At 67.9% G+C, this 16,293-nt stretch overlaps 3 protein-coding genes across 3 annotated transcripts; 1 reads left to right on the top strand and 2 right to left on the bottom strand.

Moving 5' to 3' along the window:
• The first annotated feature begins 3,553 nt into the window (after positions 1-3,553).
• Positions 3,554-6,678, top strand: FSCN2 (fascin actin-bundling protein 2, retinal). The gene is made up of 5 exons (XM_071451351.1): positions 3,554-4,465; positions 5,688-5,844; positions 5,928-6,049; positions 6,117-6,284; positions 6,374-6,678. The coding sequence occupies exons 1-5, from the start codon at positions 3,643-3,645 to the stop codon at positions 6,577-6,579; spliced, it is 1,476 nt and encodes a 491-aa protein (XP_071307452.1). The 5' UTR covers positions 3,554-3,642; the 3' UTR covers positions 6,580-6,678.
• A 302-nt stretch (positions 6,679-6,980) lies between these two features.
• On the bottom strand, positions 6,981-14,433 carry FAAP100 (FA core complex associated protein 100). The gene is made up of 10 exons (XM_071451360.1): positions 14,295-14,433; positions 13,509-13,682; positions 12,782-12,900; positions 11,616-12,589; positions 10,929-11,079; positions 9,251-10,005; positions 8,847-8,983; positions 8,148-8,264; positions 7,743-7,829; positions 6,981-7,666 (listed from the first exon to the last, which is right to left on the bottom strand). Exons 2-10 carry the CDS (start codon positions 13,671-13,673, stop codon positions 7,529-7,531), a joined length of 2,643 nt encoding a protein of 880 aa, XP_071307461.1. The 5' UTR covers positions 13,674-13,682; positions 14,295-14,433; the 3' UTR covers positions 6,981-7,528.
• A 525-nt stretch (positions 14,434-14,958) lies between these two features.
• LOC139601911 (uncharacterized) lies at positions 14,959-16,197 on the bottom strand. The gene is made up of 3 exons (XM_071451312.1): positions 15,578-16,197; positions 15,320-15,449; positions 14,959-15,222 (listed from the first exon to the last, which is right to left on the bottom strand). Exons 1-3 carry the CDS (start codon positions 16,140-16,142, stop codon positions 15,021-15,023), a joined length of 897 nt encoding a protein of 298 aa, XP_071307413.1. The 5' UTR covers positions 16,143-16,197; the 3' UTR covers positions 14,959-15,020.
• Positions 16,198-16,293: the final 96 nt, after the last annotated feature.

The following is a 16,293-nucleotide window of genomic DNA, read 5'->3' as shown; positions in this document are numbered from 1 at the left end:
AGGCTCTCTCATTGGCTGGTGCGGCCCAGGCCACGTGGGGCGGCTGCCGGGCTGGCCCCGCCCCTCGGCACCCCGGAACCTGCATGGGGCGGGGGGGTGCGGGGGGGGGGGCGACCCCCGGCTCCAACGGGACCCCCCGATCCCGGCGGGACCCCCGGGCCGCGCCCCTCCCCGGGCGGCTCCGGAACCCTCCCGGCAGCGCCTCCGGGAGTGCCGGGCCCCCGCGGGCCTGGCCGGGCCTGGCCCCGCACCCCGAAGTTGGGACCGCGCCCCCCACCCTGGGCAGCACCGGGCAGCACGTGCACCCCCCCACGGGCACCGGGACCCCCCCACCCGCGGCACCTGCACCGCCCCACGGGCACCGGGCCCCCCCTTCTCATGGCACCTGCACCCCCACCTGGCCCTGGCACCCCCCTTTACCCACCTGCACCCCCGACCGGGGGTCCTGCACACCCCACCCGTGACACCCACTCGGGACCCCCCAGCACCGGGCTGGGGACCCCCCGGTGCAGCCCTGCTCTGCCCTGCACCCCCAGGTGACACTGCGTGTCCCAGAGGTGACAGCTCTCCCCGGGACACGGCACCCCCAGCCCCAGGTGTGCTGCCCCGCGCGCCCCGCACACCTGGGGTGACATCCCGGTGACCCCAGGGACACCCCAATGGAGCCGCCCCAGCGCACCCCCAGCCAGCCTGGGGGCTCCCCATGCCCGAGCTCCTTTCCCTCGGGGGTGCCCCGGGCCCTGTGCCCCCCCTGCCGTGGCTGCCACCTGTGCGGTGCCAGCCAGATGAGTGCCAGGGGTCCTGGGTGGTCATGCCAGGAGCAGGCAGCCACGCCCCATGCCAGGTAGCCATGCCCTCTGTCAGGTGCCACAAAGCACATCAGGCAGCCTGGTGCCATCTCAGGTGGGCACACCCTGCATCAGGTAGCCAGGTACCATCTCAAGTGGGCACACCCTGTGTCAGGTAGCCTGGTACCATCTCGGGTGGGCACACACTGTGTCAGGAAGCCTGGTACCATCTCGGGTGGGCACACCCTATGTCAGGAAGCCACAGCTGTGCCAGGGGCCCAGGTGCCACCCCAGGTAGCCCTGTACCACCAGGCAGCCATGCACCATGTCCCCATTCAAGCAGCCACACCCCGTGTCAAGCAGCCATGTCACCTCAGGTAGCCAATGTCCCATGTCACAGTAGCCATGGGCCATCCCGAGCAGCCACCTATCGTGCCAGGTGCCGTGCCAGCTAGCCACATTCCGTCCCACAGGCCACCCACGCCAGCTCCTGGTGCCACTCAGGCCCATGGCAGTGGTGGCCACCGGCGTCCCCACGTCCCACGGGATTCCCACCCCTGCCCAGCCCTCCCCAGCAGCTCCCGGTGCCACCGGGATGGGTGACACGGACACTGTCGGGCTGCAGAGACGGCAGCGACTCGGGATGGCCTCGGGGGGATGACAAAGGTCCTGGAGGGTCCCGGCACAGCTCCAGGGGTCCCGTGTCCCCGAGCCGGGCCGTGATGGGACATAGAGGGCCCCGGGGGGGGGGGTCTGGCTCGAGGGGGCTGCGCAGGTGACACCCGCATCCCGCGGGTCCCCGGGGGACATCCCGGCCGCACCCCCCGCCCGGACACAGCCCCGGGGCCGCCCCCACCCGTGACTCAGGGAGGGCAGGGCCGGGCAGGGAGGGGCAGGGGCGGGAGGACCAGGAGGAGGAGGAGGAAGAGGAGGAGGAAGGCACCACCCCCGGCACGCCCCGCCGCCCGGTGTCTGTCCGTCCGTCCGTCCGTCCGTCCCCGCTGCCCGTGCGCAGGGGCGGAGTGATGGGACGGTGATGGGCGGGTCCCACCTCGCAGGTCCCCGATTCCTCTTCTGATCCCCCACCGGACCCCCCGAGCCCCTGCCCTGACACCCCCGGACTGCTGGGGCACGGTTGAGCCCCCCCCTCATCCCTCTGCCAGCTCCCTGCCAGGGACTGGGGCCCCCAGGTACCGCAACAGCCCCCCCGTACCCCTCCCTGGATGGACACCAGGAGGGGCTCCCCCCATCAGCGCCCCGACACCCTCTGACCCCGACCCCCTCCCCAGGACCCTGCCTGACCCTGCCGAGCGTGTGGGGCACAGCTGAGCCCCCCTCCCCCCTTCCCCTCTGCCAACCCCCCACCAGTGCTGTGGGCTGGGGACCCCCCCTGGCAGCCCAGGACCCCCATTTTCCTCCTGTGTTGGATGGAAATCGGGGGGACACCCACCCGGAGGGGTCGCCCACCCCAGCCCCCTGCGGTGCCCAGAGGGGCTGTCACAAGCACGTCCGGTCCCAGCAGCCCTCAGTGGGGAGGGGTCCGGCTGTCCCCGGGCAGGGGGGGCGCAGGGACACGCTGTGCCTGTGGGACAGCGCCCAGGGCCCCCCCGAGGGCAACCTGACCCCGCCGGGGGAGCGGGGGGGCCGGGATGTATAAATGCCGCTCCCGGCCGCGCTGCCGGGCAGGTGCCGGCGGGCACCCACCGAGAGCCGCGCGGGCCCCCACGGCCCCCCCGGGCCCCCCAGGACCCTGACCCACTTATTCCCCCTGCGGCGGGGCCCGAAAGCCGAGCCGGCTCCGTTTCGGGGGTCAGTTACAGCGGCCGGGCGGGCGCGGCTCGGGTGTCGCGGCTCGGGAGGCCTCGGCACCCCCCGGCGCGGGCAGCGCCAGCCCGGCATGAAAAAGTCATGAGCAACCAAAGCTGGGGCTGTTTGCGGGAACAATAACCGGGCACCGGGCTGACACCGGAGCCGCAGGGCCGGGGGGACGGCGGCGGGAGCCGGAGCGGCACCGTCACGGCAAGGCCAGACCCCGGCACGGGGGTCGGGGCACTTCGGGGGGCCCGGGTGGTGACAGAGCCCGTCCCCGCCTGTCCCTAGGGGCCGCCAGTGGAGCGCGGCCGAGGCCGGGGGTCCCAGCAGGGCTGGGGTTGGAGTGGGCACTGTCCCCTACCCCGCTGTCCCCTCCTGTCCCCCACGCCCCCATCCTCTCCTGTCCCCCCCAAGGGGCCGGGCCCTCATCTCTGCCATGAGCTCCGGGCGGGCTCAGCCCCGAAGGAGCCCACGCCCCTCGGGGGCGTCCGTGACCCCGATCCACAGCTGCAGGAGGGATTTGGGGCCACAGGACAGATGGAGGCCAAGGGCCCCAAAGCAGGATAAAAGGTTTACACTAATCAAAATGCCTGGCTAATTGGAAAAGGCGCTTAGGGGCTGGCCGGGAGGCGGCGCGGCTGGAGGTGACCCGCTGCTGAATCAGAGGGGCCGGTAACCTTAACCCGCCGGCATCGGAACGGATACGCCGGCCCGGATCGGGTTCCCACCCAAGTTTTCCACCCGCGGCTCCGCCACAGCAGGACGGGGCCGCGGCGAGGGACGGTGGCGTGGCCGGGGGCTGCCGCGGTGCCCCCTCGCCCGGGCGCCCCCGGTGCCCATCGCAAGCCGGCCGGTCTCTAATCCCACCTGCGGGTAATCGAAAGGGTCGCAGCCGCCCCGGGGCCCCGTCCCGCTCCGTGGGTCCGGGGCAGCGCAGCCGCCCCCGCCGCGGGCGCTCCGTCCGGCCCCGCCGCGACGCCCGGGTTCGGCAGCGCCGGGGAGCCCCCGCCGGCCCCCGGGGGCCGCCCCGCCTCGGCGGAAGATGCCAACGAATGGGATCCACCAGGTGCTGAAGATCCAGTTCGGGCTGATCAACTGCGAGAGCCGGTACCTGACTGCGGAGAGCTTCGGCTACAAGGTGAACGCCTCGGCGCCCAGCCTCAAGCGCAAGCAGATCTGGACGCTGGAGCAGGATGAAGCCGACAGCTCCATCGTCTTCCTCAAGAGCCACCTGGGCCGCTACCTGGGCGCCGACAAGGACGGCAAGGTGCGCTGCGAGGCGGAGCAGCCGGGCCGGGACGAAGGCTTCAGCATCATCACGCAGTCGGACGGGCGCTGGGCGCTGCAGTCGGCCCCGCACCGGCGCTTCTTCGGCGGCCGCGAGGACCGGCTGTCCTGCTTCGCCCCCAGCGTGACCGAGGGCGAGCTCTGGACCGTGCACCTGGCCATGCACCCCCAGGCCAACCTGCTGAGCGTCAGCCGCCGCCGCTACGCCCACCTGAGCGCCCACGAGGACGAGATCGCCACCGACAGCAACCTGCCCTGGGGGGTGGACGCGCTCATCACGCTCTGCTTCCAGGACAAGAAGTACAGCCTGCGCACGGCCGACGAGCGCTACCTGCGCTGTGATGGCACCCTGGTGCCCGAGCCCGGCGCCGGCACCGGCTACACCCTCGAGTTCAAGGCGGGCAAGTTGGCGTTCAAGGACTGCGACGGGAAGTACCTGGCGCCCACCGGACCCACCGGCACCCTCAAATCCGGCCGCAGCTCCAAGCCGGGCAAAGATGAACTCTTTGACCTGGAGGAGAGTCACCCCCAGGTGGTGTTCACGGCGGCCAATGGCAGATATGTCTCCATCCGGCAGGGTAAGAGCTCCCCACACCTGCTCCCTGCCCATCCAGGGACCCCCACAGCTCTGTGGGAGCACTCCTGGGACCCCCACCCTGGGGCAGACCCCACAGCAGCAACCCCACAGGGCTGTGGCTGCCTGGGGGGGACCCTACGGCCACATCCTGGGGACATGGGGGACCCCAACCTGGCTGCTGGAGAAGGATATGGGGGTCCTGTCTGCCAGGGGGGGCTGAGGTCAATGAGGATGGAGTGGGAGCAGCTGGGGGGGAAGGCATGGGGGGTGTGTGTACACACGTGTGTGCATGTGCAGGGCTCTGTGGGCGTGCACAGGGCTGTGTGTGTGTGTGAACACGTGCAGGGGTGTAGGTGTGCACAGGTGTGTACGTGCACACACACACACACACAGGTGTATCACGCTCCATGCAGCATCCACATGTTCACACATGTGCCTGTGCACGCCACACACAATGCCCTGTGTGCACGCACGTGTGTAGAGCCAGAGGATGTGACCACAGGTGAGCAGAACCCCTTGCTGGAGACCCAAGGGACCCCACTCGCCCCCAGGTGCCCCTCAGGGACTGTGCCACCCCTGTGCCAAGCAGCTTAGTGCCGGGTGACGAGGGGGACCAGCTATAAATAGGGGGTTGTGACCAGATGGACACGGCGGTGACAAGCTGATTAACCAGCCCAATTAGCACAATTGTTCGCAGGAGGATTTGGGGGCAGGGGCAGCAGTGGTGATGGGTGGGGTGGGACAATGGCTGGAAAGGGATTGGCCCTGCTGGCCAGAGCAGGATTGCTGCCAATGGCCACAGTGGGATCAGTGACCGTGGACAGAGTGGCTTTGGTGACAGGAGCCAACAGAGTGGAACCGATACCCATGGCTGGAACAGGATGGGTGCCAATGGCTGGAATGGGACAGTGACAATGGGCTGGGCTGGAATTGGTCCTGATGGCCTGAGTGGAACTGGTGACAATGGCTCAGTGGGATCAGTGCCTGTGGCGGGGTTGGGATTGGTGACAATGGACACAGCAGGGTCACTGATGATGACTGGAGTAGGACTGGTGCCAACTAGTGCCAAAGTGGGATCAGTGACCATGGCCAGACTGAGGCTTCTGCCCAGGGCCAGGACAGGACCAGTGCCAGTTGCTGGACCAGGAGTGGCGCTGATGGCTGGAGTGTGACCAGTGCTCACGCCCAGAGCAGGACTAGCACCAACATCCACTCTCCCCCAGGTGTGAATGTCTCTGCAAACCAGGACGAGGAGCTGAACCACGAGACCTTCCAGCTGCAGATCGACCGCGACACCAACAAGTGCAGCCTCCACACCAACACCGGCAGCTACTGGACCCTGGTGGCCCACGGGGGCATCCAGGCCGTGGCCACCGAAATGTGAGTGAGGCTGCAGCGTGGGGTTCAGAGATGGTTTGGGGGGACACAGGCACCCCTAATTCATGCTGTCCCTCTGTCACCAGCGCTGCCAACACCATGTTTGACATCGAGTGGCGCGGGCGGCGCGTGGCCCTGCGCGCCAGCAACGGCCGCTACGTCTGCACCAAGAGGAACGGGCAGCTGGCAGCTGTCAGCGACACCGTGGGTGAGTGCTGGGGGGCACGGGGGGGACGGGGGGTGCCGCGGGGTGCTGAGGGCTGCGTGCTGCGCAGGGGAGGATGAGGAGTTCACTCTGAAGCTGATCAACCGGCCCATGCTGGTGCTGCGGGGGGAGCACGGCTTCGTCTGCTACCACCGGGGCTCCAACCTGCTCGACTCCAACCGCTCCGTCTACGACGTCTTCCACATCAGCTTCAGCGACGGCGCCTACCAGATCCAAGGTGGGTGGGCGGGAGGGGGGCTATGGGGTGGATGGGGTGGCCCTGGGGCTCCATCCGGCCCGCACTGACACCCCCGGGGCTCCCCGCAGGCCAGGGGGGCAAGTACTGGTACGTGGCGAGCAGCGGCTCGGTGTGCAGCGACGGGGACCTGTCCGAGGATTTCTTCTTCGAGTTCCGGGAGCGGGGCCGCGTGGCCATCAAAGGGAAGAACGGGCGGTACCTGCGCGGGGACCCCGCGGGGACGCTGCGCGCCGACAGCGAGTCCGTGCTGCGGGCCACGCTCTGGGAGTACTGAGCCACCCCCGGAGCCCCCGCCGCGGCCACCCCCCGGCCCCTGTCCCTGGCAATGCGGGGTGGTGGCAGCTGTGTCCCCGCCCCCGCGACTCACGGCATTAAAGTCACCTGGATCACAGCGCGGCACCCACCGCGTCCTCCTTCCCATGGAGATCCAGCCCTGTTTCCCTCCCAGGAGTGCGCAGACCCCGTGGAAGGGGCTGATCCGGGGGCCAGGGGGATGCAGGGACCCCCAGGGCGCCACACGGGATGGGGGGGTCAGCAAAGCCACAGCAGGCAGGAGCCCGAGGGGGTTGCTCCGCTGCCAGGCTGGGGAGCAGGGGGGTGGCACTGGAAGACCCCCACCCCGAGAGCTGCCAGGACCCTCCGGGAGGATGGAAAGGAACAGAGCCAGGCACGGGGTGAGCAACAGGATCGTTTTCATGGCAGACGACAGAGTTACAGACAGTGGAGAGGTGCGGGAGGGGCCGGGGCCGGACCACGCCGCACCAGCATGGAGATACGAGATCATTTATAGAAACAACGGGGGAGCGGAGACCCCCTCCCCTGCCCAGCAGAAAACGGGGCTCCCCCGGGCACAGCACCCTGTTTGTCCTGATCCTGAAGGCGGCTCGGGGGGCTCAGCCCGCGGCCGGCCCGGCTCGGCACGGCCACTACACTACCACGGATCCACAAGACAGCGCGGCCCCGGGGGGCTGCCCCGGCCTGGCCGGGCTGGGGGGCGGCGGGGCAGGGCTGGGCCAGCCCAGGAGCCCCCGCTCCGCCACCGGAGCCCCGAGACCCCCCCGGTGCTGCCGACAACACGACCACGAAACACGCACAGACACACCCCCCGCCCAGACCGGCCACCGGCCCCGCTTCTGCTCTGGTGGGGTGGGGTGAGGTGGGGGGCTCTCCCGTGGGCCCCCACCCCGGCCGGCGGGGTTTGGGGCGGGCTGGCCGCCCCCCGCTCACAGCAGGACCAGGCTGGGGTTCCGCAGCTGCCGGTAGATGTTCAGGAGCTTCTCGGTGGCCGTGGCAGAGCCCTCAGCCCCGTCCCCGCCCAGGGGCGGCTGGTCCCGGAGGGTCTGCGCCTCCTTCAGCAGCATCTGCGGGAGCGGGGCCGGGGTGAGGGACGGGCTGGGGTGGGGTCCCCACGGGGAGGGAGGGGATCGGGGGGCTCACCTCGTGGTTGGCCTGGATCTGACGCAGGTACTGCATGCGGAGGTCGGGGGGGCCCGAGCCCTGCGCCGCCTGCTCCAGCACCAGCGCCTGTGCCAGGCAGGGAGGGAGGGAGGGAGGGTGCTGGGGGAGCTGGCAGCACCCAGCCCCAGGGACCCCCAGCCCCAGGGACCCCCAGCATTGGGAGCCACAGCTCCAGCAGCCCCCAGATCCTGGGAGCCCCAACCTTGGGAATTCCCAGTCTCAGGGAATCTGAGCCCCACATCTGGGACCCCGAGGTCTGGGGACCCCCAGGTGCTGGTGCTGGTCTGTCACACCATGGTGCCACAGAAACACCCCCCACTGCACCCCAGGCTCCATTCCAGGGGGTTTGGGGTCACTTGGGGTGCCCCTGGCCCGGGGGGGTACCTGTATGCGCCGGATGACGGCGTGGTGTGTCCTGCACATGTGGGCCAGGGACGGGCTCTCCATCAGGATCTCCACAGCCTGGATGGGACCTGCAGGGCTCAGGTCATTCATGGCCACCTGGACAGTGAGAGCAGTGTCACTGCCACCGTCGCTGGCAGTGGGGGGCCAGAGCCCCTCCCCACAGGCACCAGGTTCCCCAGAAGGCTCCAGACACCCCCAAACCCTCCCACCCTCCCAGGAGCAGTTGTCCCCAGCCTGGTGCTACCAGGTGAGCCCTGGCAGAATGAACACTGTCACTCATCACCCTGGGGACATCTGAGCTCTCAGGTGCAAATCCACCTGTGCCAGGTTCCTGGGGGCCCCTCAGGTGGGGTCAGGCAGGAGAGCTGGGCAGAAATCCCTGTTTTCCCTGTGCCTTTAGAGGGGAATTCTGCACGGGGTGGATTTACAACCCAAATCCCAGCGCATTTTCTAGAACCAAAGAAATGTGGAGAGGGAGGGAAATGACCAAACCTTTGGGAAGCCCAGGGTTGGGAGAACAGGCTGGGAATGCTGCCTGTGCAGCCCAGGGGAGGGGGTCAGAATGGCGTGGCCATGCACCCACTCATCTCCCTGGCTCCAGGAAGGAGCTGGCTTTGTGGGATGGAGCTTCCCTGCAGGCTGACCCATTCCTTGGCTCAGGGCTAACCCATTCCTTGCCTCTCTGACGAGCAGCTGGACGTGGGCACCGTCGGGTGCCGTGCCACACACTGATGCCACCTCCGTGCTGCTCAGCGCCTCGGCCCCGGGGTTCTCAGCCAGCAGCCAGCGCAGGGTGGCACAGCAAAGTGGGACATCTGGGGACCAAAGGACAGAGCAGAGATGTGACACTGCTGACAGCGTGTGCCTGAGACAGCCCCTGAGGGGGCAGGGCTAACAGAGGACCCCCCCACATTGGGACACACAGAGTTGTGCCACCGCCACATGTGCCAAGGCAATGGTGGGGCAGTGGGGTCACACAGCTCTCTGTGTCCAAGTGAGGGGCTGTGACAGTGCCACCCTGCCAGCACCCCTGCCCCAGGAACCTTCTGTGACTCCTGGGATGCTCCTCTCCAGGGACCCACCTGTTTCCGAGGTTTTGAGAGCACTTTTCAGCAGCTCCGAGGACACCCGGATGGACGCTGCCGAGGGGGGCAGGTTCTCATCTGCTGGGGTTTTCCCCTCCTCGGGTTCAGTCTGTTCCTGGGACACTTTGAGGAAGGTCTCCACAGGGTCTGAGGGGGCAGGGGGGGCGCTGGGCCCGGGGGGGCTGCTCCCGAAACGGAGGCACTGGAGCATGTCAATGGTGCATTGGCTGAGGGGCAGGCAGATCCCCTCCCTGTCCGGGGACAGCAGGGGCGAGTCGTCAGGCAGGAAGTCATCCAGGTCCTCGGAGGAGTCGGAGCCACTGCCCAAAATATCCCTCAAACTGTAGTAGAGGGCACAGGAGATGGTCAGAGGCAGGTCCAGCTTGGTGTCGGCAGCGGGGCCGAGGGGCAGCGTCAGCTCCCGCTTGTTGCCAGGGAGCAGCTGGTCAATGGGGAAGGTGAAGGTGGTGGCCGAATCCATGGATTCCTCCTCTAAGGCACAGGGGCTGGCCAGGAGCTGGACACAGAGGGTCCAGCCCTCCTCCAGGCTGTACTCGCTGCAGTTTTCCAGCAAGCAGGAGATGGTGACGGTGTCCTGGAGCAGGAGGCAGCTCCAGTTGGCAGTGACGGTGCAGGCGATGGGCTTGTGGCCCTCCTGGCTGGAGAGCAGCGCCGCGCTCACGTTCATCACCTGGTTCAGGCTGGCCAGGGCTCGGTTCCTCTGGTCCACGGCCTTCTTCAGGAAGGACACTCTGCAAGGACAATGTGACAGGGATGAAACAACAGGAGGGACACCGGGATGGCGCTGTGCTGCCAAGCTGAGCCGCTCCTGGCGTGATCCCACCACCACAGGAAACCTCCAGCTTCTCTGCCATGGCAGCCACAGATCCACGTTCCCATCAGAGCTGAGCCTGTGGAGTCCGGCTCTGGACAGCCAGACCTCAGGAATCCCCCTGTGGATGGAGGGGGGCTCACCCCCAGCCCCTCCGCACACACAGCTAGCCACAGAGGATGGAGGCATGTGCCTGCCCTGCCCGTCACTGCCGGCTTGGCACGCGTGGCAGGCGCCTGGCACCCTGCCTGTGCCACCTTCTGCTGCCATGGCTGCCGCTGCCAGCCCGCCCACGGCGCTGGGGGTGGCTGTGCCATGGGAGGGGGCTGCCCTCAAACACTGGTTTTATATTATCGAGGCTGGGGGGGCTTCCCAGCCAGGAAAGGTAAATGCTGGAGCAGTTTTCCAAGAGAAAAGCTCGAGGAGAGATGGGGGTGTTCAGCCTGGAGAAAAAAAGGCTCCAGAGAGACATTAGGGCCCCTCGCAGTGCCTAAAGGGGCTCCAAGGGAGCTAGAGAGGTACTTTGGACAAGAGCCTGGAGTGAAGGATAAAGAGGAATGGCTTCCCACTGCCAGAGGGCAGGGTTAGATGGGATATTGGGAAGGAATTATTCTCTCTGAAGGTGGGCAGGCCCTGGCACAGTGTCCAGAAAAGCTGTGGCTGCCCCTGGATCCCTGGCAGTGTCCTAGGCCAGGCTGGGCAGGGCTTGGAGCAACCTGGGACAGTGGAAGGTGTCCCTGCCCCTGGGGGTGGAATGGGATGAGCTTTAAGGTCTCTCTTACCCGAACCATAATTAATTACTGGCAATGACCTGCACAACCCCGAGCTTGGTGCCACCTTTACCTCTCTGAGGTGTCCCCTATGCCCGACAGCAGCTCCTTGATCCTCCGGCCGATCTCAGCAGGGGTCAGCTCCACGTCCGGCTCCTCGGGGCTGCACAGCCCACAGGACACGAGGCGGCCCTTGGCCGACAGGGCCAACAGCTCTGACTCCCCTGCGGGCACAGACGGGGTGGGTCAGGGGCCAGGAAGGGAGCAGAGCCTTTCTGGATGGCTGAGGTGGGGGGGACAGGGAGCAGCATGGCACTGCCTCCCCAAGGCAGTGGGGTGTGATGGAGACAGACATGGATCACCACAGCACAACCTGCTCACACACAAAGCCCTGAGAGGGGACACCACCCTGTGCCTGCCACTCCCCAGCCAAGGCCAGCAGCACCCAGCTGTCACACAGAGGCCCAGCTGGTGGCACAGGCTCTGTGGACAGCCAGTCCAGAGGCACGTTGAACACCCCCTTTTTGGAGGGAGCCTGATCCGAGCTGGCTTGGGGCTGTCCCACAGCTGCCAGGGCTGGCCAGCTCCTGCAATGCCAAGCTGAGGCACTGGGAATGAGCAGGGACAAGCAGGAATCACAATGGACAAGAACAACTTTTAAAACCAAGGGGAGCCAACAAGGATGAAAGATGGAGCCCCACCCAACCCACACGGAGGTGGACAGAGAAGATGTGATATCCCACCCTGCTGCCCCCAGTACCTTCCGAGGCCCGAGAGGACAAGGAAAGAGCCACCACGCTACAGATACTCAGGCTGGCTGGGGACAGCACGGGGGGCAGCACGCCGGCGCCGCTCTCCATGTCCTCGGGGTCCGAGGAGTCACCCGCCCAGTCCAGGTCGACGGCGGAGATGTCGGAGTGGGTGCTGTAGTACATGCGGGAGCCGCTGCCGCAGGCCGCGCACAGGATGGGTCCCCGCAGGTAATACTCCCTGAGCTCCGGCACCGTGGCCTCCTCCCGCTGATCCGCCTTCACCGCCACCATCTTCCCGTAGTGGCCCACGGCCACCACGCAGTCACAGCCGGGCTCTCCCGAGGGCTGCTCGGTGTCAGTGTCGTCGTCGTCATTGTCGTCGTCGTGTCCGCGCCGCTCGGTGCGCAGCGCCCCGATGAACACGATGGGCTCCTCCAGGTGGTGCAGGATCTTCACGGGTGGTGCTGGTGTGGACACGTCACGGCAGCCGTCGGCGGCGGGCGAGGAGCTGAGGGCTTTGAGGGGCACGGAGCAGAGCTGCCCGTCCGGGAAGCCGCACAGGATCATGGGCGACTCCAGCATGGCCACATCGATGCCGAAGAGGAGGCTGAAGAGGGGCTCCTCCAGCACGAAGCCCCCCGAGCACCAGAGCCCCTGGGTGCCGGGCGCGGCCGCGCAGCACAGCACGGGCAGGAAGCAGGAGGGCGGCGCGTCCCCCGCCGTGTCCCCGGGCGGGCTCCCGGGGCAGAACTCCACCTGGCTCACCTGCCGGTACGGGGGCCCGTCCTGCTCCGGGCGCGGCAGCTCGTGCAGCCGCATCCACCACTTGCCCTCGTCCTGGGCCAGCGTGATGACGAAGGTGCTGAGCAGGGTGAACATGCTCAGGCTGGCGTCAGGGAAGATGCAGGCGTCCGCTTCCACCGGGAAGACGCCGGTAGGGCCGTTGCTTTCTTGGCCGTCGCCGTCCGTCTGCTCCATTAACCTTTGGGAAAACAGGGAAGAGCTCTGAGCCAAGCTGTGGGGAGAAGCCAGCGTGTGCCTTGGCCGCCTCTTTGCCTGGCCCTGGGAAGCGAGCTCCTGCAGGAGAGCTTTTAGCAGCGGCAGAGATGGATCCAGAGCCTCACGTTTCCCACGGCAGGCAGGGCAGCCCTGGGATGGGGTCACCCCTGCTCACCTGCTCTGCTGCTCCAGGGACACGCAGTAGATCCCGCTGTGGGCACACAGGATGTAGAGCTGCCGGGGCTGGGGCAGCAGCTCCACGTGCCACACCTGGTCAGGGCAGCGGAACACAGCCTGGCAGGAGGGACACAACCAAATGTCACCTCCCACGGCACCCGCGGGGGCGGCAGGGACAAGGAGGCTCCTAGGGGGATCCAAAGCGGTTTCCAGGGACAAAGGGATCCCTGAGCAGCACCCAGCTGGGTGTTCCCGGGCAGGGGGGTGGGAGAGGGGCTGAGGCAGCCTGTCATTCCCGCTCCCTGAGGGGAAGGAAAACAGGGAGCAGGGTACGTGCTCTACTTTGCCGAGCGGGAGCGCAGTGTGGGAGGCAGATCCCGCTCGTACAGCGGTGGATTTCTTAGAAATGATAATCAGAACAAATTAACAAAGGCAGCAGCGTGTCAGTCAGGGCGCTGTGACAGCGGGGACAGCAGCCAGGCCTGGGGGAGAAGGGAGAGAAGCCCCTGTGCTGGGGGGAATGAGCCTGTGCAGTCTGTGTGTCCCACAGGACTGGGAGAGGGGCCAGCTGGCAGCACCCCCAAATCCCAACAAACCCCAGCGCAAAGGGTGCTGCTTGTAGGGTTTGTGTGTTGGATGTTGACAGAGGGAATCCAGGGATAGGGAAAGGGGTGTCCCCATGGGATGGGGGGCACAGTGAACCCCCACCCCTCCAAGCCCCTCACCTTGAGCACTTTGCCCTCCTGGTCGTACACGTAGACGAACTCGGTGCCATTGGAGAGGTAGATCTCGTTCTCATGGCACAGCACCCGTGGCTTGCCCGCCACCAGCCCCCCCACCGGGCAGCAGAATCCGGCCAGGTAATCCACCCTGTGCCCCACCTGCGCCATGGTGCTGGCCTGGGGGTGTGGGGAGGGGGCACCGAGGGTGTGAGGGGCTGAGCCAGGACCTCCGAGTGGTGGCAGTGTGTGGTGACACAGCCCTGCAGACCCCTGTGCCCCACAGCCCCTTCCTCCCCGAATGAGACCCTAAGGCCCAACCCCACAAGCAGCCCCCTCCCAAGCATCAACCTCAGCCCCCCCATTCCCACCTCCACGGCTCCCACACCCCCCCACATCACAGTCCTTGTACCCCAGACCCTCCAGACCCACCCCAGAGCCCCCCACATCACAGTCCTTGTACCCCAAACCCCGCACATCACAGTCCTTATACCCCAGATCCCCCCCCATCACAGTCCTTGTACCCAAGACCCACCCCAGATCCCCCCCATCACAGTCCTTGTACCCCAGACCCACCCCCGACCCCCGCACATCACAGGCCATGTACCCCAGACCCTGTTCTACAGCCCCCCCCATACCGAGACCCCCCCCCAGGCCCCCCCCAAGCCCAGCTCCACGGGCAGCCCCCACCCCAGACCCATCCCCGCCCAGGCCACAGCCCCCCGCCCAAACCCCCGCCCCTCTCCCCCCCATCCCGCCCCCCCCAATCCCTCCCGGAGGGGCCGCGGGTACCGGGCGGGGGGCGCGGGCGGCTCCGCTTTACGGCTGCGCGGCGGCCGCCGCAATGGGCGGGGGGGAGTTTACGACAGGCCGTAAAGCGGCGCGGGGCGGGGGGGGGCGGCTCCCGGGGGTCGGTACCGGGAGGGGAGGAACCCCCACCCCCATCCCGGCACGGGGGGCGGTACCGGGGGTCGGTACCGGGAGGGGAGGAACCCTCGTCCCATGAGTGACCCCCCCCATCCCGGCACGGCGGGAGAAAGGAGCGAGTCGGTGCTGGCGACAGCGGCTTTATTGATAGACAGAGAGAGGGGTCGGGTGCGACCCCCGAGGGGGGCAGAGACCCCCCCGAGCTGACCCTGACCCACGGGGATGGACCTCCCAAAAGTCTGGCTGAGACCCCCAAGCGATGACCCTGAGCCCCCCCCGGCTTGAGACCCCCCAAGAGATAACCCTGAGCCCCTCAGCTTGAGACCCCCCAAGTGATGACCCTGAGACCCCCAAGCGATGACCCTGAGCCCCTTAAGCGACGACTCTAGCCCCCCACCCTGAGCCTCCCCAGGTGATGTCTCTGCCCCCCGTTTTACCGAAACCTCCCCAAAGTGATGTCCCCAGTCTGAGCCCCCCAGCCCTGCCCCTTTCCCCCCAGCCCTGCCCCTGTCTCCCCAGCCTGGCTGAGCCCCCCAAGCCCTGCCCCTGTCCCCCCAGCCTGGCTGAGCCCCGGGCCCGGGCCGGGGTCGCTCACGGCGGGGTCCCGGGGGCCCTCCGGGGGTTTTGGGGGACCCCTCCCCGGCGCGGGGGGGCTGCAGCGCCCCGGGCCCGGCTCAGCTGCTCCACGGAGGCTTCGAGGTGGGCGAAGCGATCCGAGAGCCGGCCCAGCTGCTCCTTCAGGCCGCGGAAATCCCGGTACAGCTCGTCCAGGGCCCCCGAGAGCGCCGGGATCCTAAGGGCGTGGCGCCATGAGGGCCGGGACCCCCAGAAATCCCCCGAGGGACCCCAAATATCCCCTCAGGGACCCCCCGGATCCCCCGGCCCCTCACCGGCCGTAGTCGGGCAGCACGGTCTGGTGGTCGGACAGCAGCAGGTTCCTCAGCTGGGAGGTGATGGCGAATTTCCAGTTGTCCAGCACCAGCGTCAGGTTGGCGCAGCCCCTCGCCGGGGGTCTCTGGGCTGGAGGGGCCGGGCTGGGACCACGAGCAGCCCCCCAGGAGCAGGAGCCTCACCCCGGCCCCACAGCCGGGCCGTTCCCCGTGCCCACCCCTGGTGGGAAGGGGTCCCGAGGGTGGGAATGGAATTACCGAGTGCTCCATCGTCCCACGGCGCCGGCCGCCGGCCCGGCCTGGCCGCGCAGCCCAGAGCGGCGAGCAGCAGCAGGGGCAGCAGCGGGGCCATGTCCCCGTGTCCCCCGGGACTGCTGTCCCTCCCCAGGGCAGGTGCCACCTCCCCGGTCCCGCCGCCGCGGCCGCTCGCCGGGCTGCGCTCCCCGGCTCTGGCTCCCGCCGCTCCCGCTCCCCCTTCTCCAGCCTGGGGCTGGCACCGGGCCCGGCCGCACGCGGCTCCGGGGCTGATTGCAAACAGACCGCGGACACAGCCCGGACACACAGCCCCGGCGGAATGCAGAGCGTCCCGGCCCGGCGGTGATGGAGTGCAGGTGGCACGGCCCCGGTTCCCCTGGGGAATGAGGAGCGTCCTGGCAAGTGACAAAGCGCGGGAGGCACGGTGCTGTGTCCCCCCGTTCCAGTTGGGAACACGGAGCATCCTGGTCCCATCCTGGCACAGAGGTGGCACCGTGCTGGGGCACAGTGTCCCCACATTCCCACTGGGACACAGGGTCCCCCAAATTCCATTGGGAACATGGAGCATCCCAGCCCCACCCGAGGTGACAGAGTGCAGGAGACAGTGGTGGGACACAAGATTTCCCAAATTCCACTGGGAACACAGAGCATCGCAGCTCCATCCTCACCCAGCTAGGGAGGCACACACTGGGGTGCAGCGTTCCCCCATTCCCGTTGGG

Source organism: Agelaius tricolor, unplaced genomic scaffold (genome assembly GCF_023055355.1).
Source record: "Agelaius tricolor isolate 1412-34295 unplaced genomic scaffold, bAgeTri1.0.p SCAF_32, whole genome shotgun sequence".
Taxonomy (NCBI): Eukaryota; Metazoa; Chordata; class Aves; order Passeriformes; family Icteridae; genus Agelaius; species Agelaius tricolor.
Note: the sequence above shows the minus strand (reverse complement) of the source record. Positions and strands in the feature narration are given on the sequence as shown.

Coding starts and splice junctions, on each gene's coding strand:
- FSCN2 (XM_071451351.1), top strand. CDS start 3,643: ATGCCAACGAATGGGATCCACCAGGTGCTGAAGATCCAGTTCGGGCTG. Junction 5,845..5,927: donor CAGGCCGTGGCCACCGAAAT/GTGAGTGAGGCT, acceptor CTCTGTCACCAG/CGCTGCCAACACCATGTTTG. Junction 6,050..6,116: donor AGCTGTCAGCGACACCGTGG/GTGAGTGCTGGG, acceptor CGTGCTGCGCAG/GGGAGGATGAGGAGTTCACT.
- FAAP100 (XM_071451360.1), bottom strand. CDS start 13,673: ATGGCGCAGGTGGGGCACAGGGTGGATTACCTGGCCGGATTCTGCTGC. Junction 12,590..12,781: donor TCCCTGGAGCAGCAGAGCAG/GTGAGCAGGGGT, acceptor GTTTTCCCAAAG/GTTAATGGAGCAGACGGACG. Junction 11,080..11,615: donor GTCCTCTCGGGCCTCGGAAG/GTACTGGGGGCA, acceptor CTGTGCCCGCAG/GGGAGTCAGAGCTGTTGGCC.
- LOC139601911 (XM_071451312.1), bottom strand. CDS start 16,142: ATGCTCCATGTTCCCAATGGAATTTGGGGGACCCTGTGTCCCAGTGGG. Junction 15,450..15,577: donor GTGGGACGATGGAGCACTCG/GTAATTCCATTC, acceptor CGGCCCCTCCAG/CCCAGAGACCCCCGGCGAGG. Junction 15,223..15,319: donor GTGCTGCCCGACTACGGCCG/GTGAGGGGCCGG, acceptor CCACGCCCTTAG/GATCCCGGCGCTCTCGGGGG.